Genomic DNA, 9,103 nt, shown 5'->3' with positions numbered 1-9,103 from the left:
AGCATAGTTGAGTTCCTCAAAAATCTGGTTTCAAGTGCTGTCACAATTTTCATTCAATCTTTTTCACCGTGATTGTTGTCTTTGATGTGTCTTAGGTGTTTAAAATTCTTCTAGCTGATATTCTGCAGTTAGATCTAGTGTTAGGACATTCCTAGAGTCATTGTGTGTGCTTTCAAATTGTCATTTCCATGCTTTCAAAATCTGATGCAGTTTTGGTCCAATTTTCTTGAATTTTGGCAAATGCTACTATCATACAAAGCTGCTGGCTATTTCTATGCATTATGAACAATTGAACAAGTATATTTTGTCATTTTCAACTTGTGTGCACTGTTCAAATGGTTCTTGAGAAGCCTATATGCAGATTTCTTCTTTAAACCACCCTATTTTGTTGCATTTTTGGCTACAGCAGAGGTGATTTGATGACTCTGGTTGTTTTAGTGCAGTTTAACCATTTTTGAAAGTGTATTTTGCCATTCCAAACTTGTGTGCACTGTGCATTTGGTCAAATTTGAGCTGATATGAAAAATCACTTCCTAAACCATTAATTTTACCTAAATTTGGAAGTGAACTAGTGAATTTCAGCTGTTAATTTGATGATACAAACTTCCTTGAAGTGTCATTTGACCATTAGCATCACTCAAACTCAATTTAGCCACTGCTGTTAATTTTTCCAGCCACTTTATAAGTTGTAGAGTTCATTTTATTTCTGTTTGCCATTGTTCTTCTTTGGTTTTTCATCTTTGGATTGGCAAAAAAATTTGATATACAGGTCTGGGTTGCACAAGAAATACCATTTCTCTGAAACCTTCTCTTCAATTTACCGAAGGCTTTTACCCTTCGGTAAATGCCCACAGTAGGTCATTACCGAAGGCTTCTGCCCTTCGGTAAATACCCTCGTATGGTCATTACCGAAGGCTTTCGCCCTTCGGAAATTACCGAAGGCTTCTGGCCCTCGGTAATTACCGAAGGCTTTTGGCCCTCGGTAATTACCGAAGGGCAGAAGCCCTCGGTAAATTTAGCGACAAGAGATTTACCGAAGGATTTTTGGCCGTCGATAAGCCTTCGGTAAACACCCTTTATCGACGGCTTATGGCAGTTTCCGAGGGGTTCTGGCCTTCGGTAATGCCCAACTTTTTTGTAGTGCAAGGCAAGCCTTGTGAGCGATGTGAAGGGAATGCTGAGTCTGTACGAGGCATCGTTTCTTGGATACGAAGGAGAGAAGATTTTGGATGAGGCCATGGTCTTCTCTAGCTTCCACCTTAGGGTTGCCCTCAACGAAGGTAAAGGCAGTAACATGCTTTTGGAACAAGTTAATCATGCATTGGAGCTTCCACTCGATCACAGAATTCAAAGGCTGGAAGCAAGGTGGTCCATTGAATCTTATGCTAAAAGAACAGACTCAAATCGATTTCTGCTTGAAGCAGCAAAGCTTGATTTCAATATTGTGCAGTCAACAATGCAAAACGATCTCCAACAAATGTCAAGGTGAGTCTGTGTTGGAAAAACGCATCAGTATTTAAATATCAAAGGATAAAAATTGGATGCAACATCAGTCTAAGATAAAATACTAATTTTAGTCTTATAATATTTAACACAAGATTAACTGAACTAGCAGTGTTCTGTCTTTTTCCATTAACTAAAAGAATGCCTGTTGCAACCGTAAATGTTGAAAATAAAAATCTACCAGACAAACAAATTCTGGTAAAAAAACTATACATGTCTTCCAAAAAGTCATGATTATGTGATTCCGCGCTTAAATTTTTCAGTCAATTATGTATTCTTTCATTGTTTTAATTATATGAGAAAATAGAAAAGGACAAAGAGAAGGAAAATGGTGGGGAAGTTATTAAATGAAAGGTTTAATCATTCACTAAGTCCCTATTTTCGCATGGAATCTCAATTTAGTCCCTTTCTTTCTGGAAATATCAATTGGGTCCCAAATTTATGAAAATTGCAACAAATGGATCCTTTCCGTTAAATTGTGTCCAACGGCGTTAGGGTGTATTTGACGTGGCACGCTGTTGTGAACTTCTTATCTGACGTGGTTGATTCAAGCAGTAGCAGTGAAGCACGTGGATATTTAAATTTTTTAAATAAAAAGAAAATAATTGTTTTAAAAGGGGATTCAAGTTTTGTGTGAATCGAATTAGGGATCACTTTGAAAACTACAGCAAACAAGAGAAAGGCTTAAACTTTGCAACAATGGAAGCTTACGAGAACGAATCGAAGAAGGGGTTCTGGAATGCGGAGGAAGACTCGTTTAATTTGTTCTGATTTTGATTGTAGGGTTGAAGAGAAGCGGCAAAAGTTGTAGACTGAGATGGATGAATTATCTGAGGATGATTGCAAAAACGGAAAAAGCGTGCTTCACTGCTACTGCTTGGACCATTACCGGCCACAACCAAGGCTAAATTGTAAAATTTGTGATGTTAAGTTGTCTGGTTACAAAAGTATTGAAGAACATAATCTTGGAAAGAAACATCAAAGAATGTTGAAGCTACGCGAGGAAACTGATACACGAAGAATATCAAATGGGCAGATTCCAAATTTTCAAGTGGATTTAGCAGGTCAACCTAAGAGAATTCTGAAATCTGGGGAAAATGGATGCGCAGAAATAAAAGTGATTTCTGAAGCTACTGCTGCCAAGCATAAGAATTATGAGCGGAAAGATAAAGGGGTTACTCCTGAACTTCTGATTTTGGTTTAAAACAATTATTTTCTTTTTATTTAAAAATTTAAATATCCACGTGCTTCACTGCTACTGCTTGAATCAACCACGACAGATAAGAAGTTCACAAGTGCCACGTCAAACACACCCTAACGCCGTTGGACACAATTTAACGGAAAGGATCCATTTGTTGCAATTTTCATAAATTTGGGACCCAATTGATATTTCCAGAAAGAAAGAGACTAAATTGAGATTTCATGCGAAAATAGAGACTTCGTGAATGATTAAACCTAAATGAAACTTTCAAGTATTATCTCGAGGAAAGAGACGTACGTGTGCACAAAAGTGGGGAGAAAAAAAAAATAAAAGGTTAATTAAGCAAAATGAAAAAGGAAATAATATTTTCTGTTAACTTGACAATTATTCCCTTAAAAAAAATAAAAGGTCACAGCTTTATGATGTTCCTTTTCTACATCTTTAGAGATACCTCATTTTTCTTGATTACATCTTTAGAAATACATCTTAATAAATTATTTTTAAAATTATCTCTAAAATGATTTTTAATATTTTGGAATATAAAATTTGTTTAAAAATCATATTATCAGCTGTATATGAAAATTAAAGTTTTGATAATGATAATAAGGGTGTTTATAATATTAAAGAAATCAATCACTAAAAAAAATGAGAAGTACACCAGAAAAACATGCCAGTGTTTAGCACCATAATACTAAAAATTCTTCCTTAAAAACTGTCATATACCCAAGCTTTCCAGATATCAATCTTGGCGTCTTGTGCATCCCATATTTCTCATTTGATCCTTCATTTACACATGTTAGTTATGTATGATAAAATATCCTAAGAAACCAGAGATTGGCCACCTCAGATTGCAATATAAGAAATATTTAGACCACACATTTAAAACGTTAATAAACTTTTCATTGTAGTGCTTGTGTATATATATATACACATATATGAGACTATATATACACATATATGAGACCATCCCAAGTGCAAAAGTTATAAGCGAGCCTTGAACAAAATGACTCTTGTGAACCCAACGTTACTCAATTCCTCTTTTACTCCACATCTCACTTTTCCCAAACCTCTGAAACCAGCAGCTCCTATTCTTCTCCAACGTACGATAATCTTCCCTCGCTACAACGCAACTACCACAAACGTTAATCTTTCTGAAAGAAAATCTGCAAACTACCAACCCAACCTCTGGACTTACGACTTTCTGCAGTCCTTGAAGCATGCCTACGCTGTAATTAGTTAAAGCATCATAATTATCATATACAGTGTCCCTATTCTAAACTTTTTCTTACACACGTATACGTGATTCGTTCTTTGTATAATGTTTTCAGGATATAAGATACGAGGACAGGGTCAAGATGTTGCAGGAGGAAGTGAGGAGAATGATAAAGGATGAAAGTTCAGACATATGGCTCAAACTTGAACTCATTAACGATGTGAAACGATTGGGTCTGAGTTACCATTATGACAAGGAGATAGGTGAAGCCCTTCTTCGGTGTCACTCTTCTGCTGGATTCAGTGGCACATTCGTTAACAGAAGTTTGCATGAAACTGCTTTGTGCTTTAGGCTTCTCAGAGAATATGGCCATGATGTCTCAGCAGGTATAACTAACATTATATAACATTTTCTTATTATAAGCAAAATAATATTTATTTATTTTTTCCAAACAATTATTTATAATATTATTTAGTTTGTAAAATATCTGAAAACTACCATTAAACCTAACAAATAAGCATTATTTATGTTTTGCGCTGATTCCTAATAAAGAAAGAGCACTATCTATCTATATTACTTTCATTGTGTTTTAATTATTTGATAAAAAAATAGAAAAGGAAAAAAGAAAGTGGTGAGGAGGTAATTAAATGAAATTTTCAACTGTTATCTTTAGGAAAAAGAAGAGTGAACAAAAGTGGGGAGATAAAAAAATTAAAACTTTATTATTTTACTTTAACGAATATTGTCATCGTATCAAACAAAAAACGAAACACAGTACACATGCACGACAAAAAAAGCCAGGTACTGAGCTGTTCATGAACACTAGGCCTTAACATCATAAATATATGAATTTAAACGTCACGTGGATTTGGGGACCATCAGTTAATGCTTTCACCAGTCTCCTCAGTTCTCCTCAGTTACCCAACGGACATTTCAAATAACAGTCTAAGTGCCTCACTAACCAGGAACGACAGATGACTAATAGATATGAATGTTAACTTTTTTTTTTTAACAATTTTTTTGATAATATATATGTCGTTATATTATTGATCTATATATTTTAACCAGATTAATCACAAACTACTATTGTAAAAAAGTTGTAGAAACAATTGTTAAAAAACATTTTTCAATAGACAGATAAAAAAATAAGTTTTATTAATATATATATATATAATTATATTTTAAACTCTTTATTGGTATTTTGAATATATTTATAAATTTAATTAGAATAGCATGTTGATACAAAAGTAATTGCAGTGTCCATGGTATATATAGTATTACATGTTTTTTTTAAATATATTCAAAACTATACGCAGATTGTCTAAAAGTTGAAGTACAATCTAAATGCACTTTATTTTCAAAGTTTCTTTACATGACAATCTTGTAGAGAAATTTCAAACTTCAGAATAGATATTACTTCAGATTTGATAATTGATTCCAACGATTCAACGGACTTTAATTGAAATATTTTTATATTATGATAGACGTATAAATTAAATTATATTAGTATTAATGTAGTATATTCTTATTTTTATTTTATAGTTTTTGAATGTTTTTAAAATGAATGTTTTCATTCCTGTATTTTTATTTTTTTTTTCATTTGTATAGTTCTAAAAAACATATATCAGTAACCTTCGTGATATCTAAAATTTAGATGGCTTGGTTTGTTCTTTAATCATGCAGATATATTTGAGAGGTTTAGGGAGGAGAATGGCAATTTCAAAGAAAGCCTTGTGAGTGATGCGAAGGGAATGCTGAGTCTGTATGAGGCATCGTTTCTTGGGTACGAAGGAGAGAAGATTTTGGATGAGGCCATGGTCTTCTCTAGCTTCCATCTTAGGGTTTCCCTCAACGAAGGTAAAAGCAGTAACATGCTTTTGGAACAAGTCAATCATGCATTGGAGCTTCCACTCCATCACAGAATCCAAAGGCTGGAAGCTAGGTGGTATATTGAATCTTATGCCAAAAGAACATACTCAAATCGACTGCTGCTTGAAGCAGCAAAACTTGATTTCAATATTGTGCAGTCAACACTGCAAAATGATCTCCAAGAAATGTCAAGGTCAGTTTGTGTTGGAAAATCAATAACTCTTTTAATTAAAAGTATGCATGCTGCAACTGTATCACACGCAACAGTGATTGGTTATCTTGAAAATAAAAATCTACCACAAACAAATTCTGGTCAACTACCCATATGAATGTTAAACGATTAATCCTGTTATTGTGCCTTTGAAAAACTACTCAAGTCTTAAAAAAAGTCATGATTTATGTGATTTTCCACTTACATTGTTTAATCAATTACGTATATATATACTTTCACTATGTTTTAATTATGTGAGAAAAATTAAATACGACAAACAAAAGGAAAGTGGTGAAGTTATTAAATGAAAGTTTCAACTATTATCTCGAGGAAAGAGACGTGTGCACAAAAGTGGGGAGAAAGTGATATAGTATTTTATCACAACTTAAATTTAATTAAACAGAATGAAAAAGGAAATAATATTTTGTGTCAACTAGAGAATTATTCCCTTAAAAGAAATAGAAGGTTACTGTTTTATTATGATCCTTTTCTATTACATCTTTGGAGATATCTTATTTTTCTTTATCACTTTGTGATGAAGGTGGTGGAGGGGAATGGGACTGGCCTCAAAGTTAAGCTTCAGCCGAGACAGACTTATGGAATGTTTCTTTTGGACTGTTGGAATGGTCTTCGAGCCTCAGTTCAGTGATCTCCGTAAAGGCTTAACAAAAGTTACTTCCTTAATAACTACAATCGATGACGTTTATGATGTCTATGGCACCTTAGACGAATTAGAACTTTTCACTGCAGCTGTGGAAAGGTAGCTTACGTAAAAAAAAAAAAGAAAAAAACTTCAATCACGAGCATGAAAAAAACTGCTGAAATTATTAATCAGTGCACTAATTAGAATTTGTTTTTCCTTGTTTCAGTTGGGATGTTAAAGAAGTTCAAGTTCTCCCTGATTACATGAAGATATGTTTTCTGGCACTGTACAACACTGTCAACGAATTTGCCTATGATGCCCTTAAGCAACATGGACAAGATATTTTACCCTACCTCACCAAAGCAGTGCGTTAATTCATAAATTATAGCAATTATTTCTTACACTATGTATACATGTTAGTGCATTATTGAGATTATTTTTGTTTTTTAATTAAATTACACAGTGGTCTGATATGTTGGAAGCATTCCTACAAGAAGCCAAATGGAGTCGCGACAGACACTTGCCAAGATTCGAGGATTACATCAACAATGCATGGGTCTCAGTCTCCGGGGTGGTTATACTCACCCATGCTTATTTCTTACTAAACCAAAGCATTACAAAAGAGGCACTTCAATCCTTGCACAATTACCACTCCCTGTTACAGAAACCATCCCTTATTTTTCGACTTTGCAATGATCTGGGCACATCAAAGGTAAATTTGATTCCATACATGACCATGTTTTTTTTTGTGACATTTTTACATCATTAAAACAACAGCCTAAACATAAAAGTAATTGGTCTTGTGTTGTAATTTTGCAGGCAGAGTTAGAGAGAGGTGAAGCAGCAAGCTCCATTGTATGTTTCATGCGAGAAAGTGGTGCTAGTGAAGAGGGTGCTTACAAGCACATCCATAGTTTGCTTAACGAAACGTGGAAGAAGATGAACAAAGATAGAGTGTCACAGTCTCCTTTCCCTAAAGCTTTCGTAGAAACAGCCATGAACCTTGGAAGAATTTCTCAGTGCACATATCAGTATGGAGATGGACATGGAGCCCCAGATAGCACTGCCAAGAATCGCATACTATCTTTGATAATTGAACCCATTGCACTTTACGAGACGGAGGCATTACAACAAGTTGTTTATTAATATTAATGGTAATCTTGCAAAAGAAAAATAAATTAGTTTGTATATAAAGGGTTTGTTATCTTTGTATCATCCAGTTATTTTCAAGTTAAATTGTTAAAATATTTTCTTGATTCTAATAAAATAATTTTGTAACTTGCTGTTTTACCTATTTTTTCTTCATCATATATAGTAAAGATGTGCATAAATTACTTTAAAGTAAAATTGTGTTTTATTGATGACATTTACTAACAAATCATGATCTTTGGTAAAAGTTAATTATCAATAGATTTATCGACGGATACAAATTTTGTATTTATCGACGGAATGTTCTGTCGATAAGATATTTTTGTTTTAATTTATCGATGAATCATTATTTGTTGGTATGTTTTTTTATGAAATAAGGTCAAAAAAATTTTCTTCCCCTTTTCCTCTTCTCTTCTTCGTTCTTACTGTTACGCGATTTCGCTCATCCATTTACCTTCACTGATGCGCGTGTTCTCACCTTCATTGTTTTTGCTTTTCCTTTCATCTTCATTATTCTGCTCTTTCCCAACCTTCATTATTCTAAATCGTCTCCAATCTCCATTGTCCAAAATCGTCGTTTATTGTTTTTTCAAATGTTCGTCGTTGACACCATTGTGAGGAGGGTGTTGTTGTGAGAGAAGAATTGGTCCGTAGTTTATGTTGTGCTTGAGGTTAGTTAAGGGAAGTTGGTCAAGGTTAGGTGGTGAGTTTTTCAGCATTGTCGTGGTGAACGGAGGTTGTTATCGTTAAGGGATCGAGGCTCGAGGCTGTGGAGAGGTCCTACTATGGAGGTAAGTTCTAACTGTAAAAATTAATGCCCTTGTATTGTGTGCAATGACATTAGTATTTGGTTGTTGTTCTGTGCAATGAATAAGCATAACATTTGAGGTTTCTTTTCTTTTCATTTCGGTAGAACAGAAGAAGTGAATGGGTTTATTTTAGCTTGGTTCCCTAATAAATTTTGTGTTTGAATTTTAAAAGTGTTTTGTTTTCAGTATACTTGTATTTCATTCATTCACATAACTGATTTCATATATTGGTTACCCTCTGATGTCTAAATTTTGCATAAGTTTGGTTCAATGTTTATATTGAAAATTGATTCATTCTTTTTTTTGTTGTATTCAACAATGAAAATTTCTATTTAGACTCTAAATTAGATTCCAAATACATCTTAAATAATTATATATACAAAGCTAATGTTTTTCCTTTTATTAGGTTGGCCAATTGAAGGGCACGAGTCTATTCATAGTCTTTGGTTTTGGCTTTCTTCAAAGTTTTTGTTTCCTTGGTTTTAGCTTGCTTCAAAACCTTTGT

At 33.8% G+C, this 9,103-nt stretch overlaps 1 protein-coding gene across 1 annotated transcript; it reads left to right on the top strand.

Annotated features, from left to right (window-relative positions):
* The first annotated feature begins 3,707 nt into the window (after window positions 1–3,707).
* On the top strand, window positions 3,708–7,803 carry LOC148197105 (tricyclene synthase EBOS, chloroplastic-like). The gene is made up of 7 exons (XM_088092910.1): window positions 3,708–3,932; window positions 4,033–4,303; window positions 5,601–5,979; window positions 6,539–6,757; window positions 6,867–7,005; window positions 7,104–7,352; window positions 7,460–7,803. The coding sequence occupies exons 1-7, from the start codon at window positions 3,708–3,710 to the stop codon at window positions 7,784–7,786; spliced, it is 1,809 nt and encodes a 602-aa protein (XP_087949036.1). The 3' UTR covers window positions 7,787–7,803.
* Window positions 7,804–9,103: the final 1,300 nt, after the last annotated feature.

This window comes from Vigna umbellata, chromosome 6, assembly GCF_029865625.1.
Source record: "Vigna umbellata cultivar VRB3 chromosome 6, Vumbellata_1.0, whole genome shotgun sequence".
Taxonomy (NCBI): Eukaryota; Viridiplantae; Streptophyta; class Magnoliopsida; order Fabales; family Fabaceae; genus Vigna; species Vigna umbellata.
Note: the sequence above shows the minus strand (reverse complement) of the source record. Positions and strands in the feature narration are given on the sequence as shown.

Excerpts from the sequence above, each read along its gene's own strand:
- LOC148197105 (XM_088092910.1), top strand. The coding sequence starts at position 3,708 with ATGACTCTTGTGAACCCAACGTTACTCAATTCCTCTTTTACTCCACAT. Across the intron at positions 5,980-6,538 it reads GATCTCCAAGAAATGTCAAG|GTGGTGGAGGGGAATGGGAC; the intron begins GTCAGTTTGTGT and ends TTTGTGATGAAG. Across the intron at positions 6,758-6,866 it reads TTCACTGCAGCTGTGGAAAG|TTGGGATGTTAAAGAAGTTC; the intron begins GTAGCTTACGTA and ends TCCTTGTTTCAG.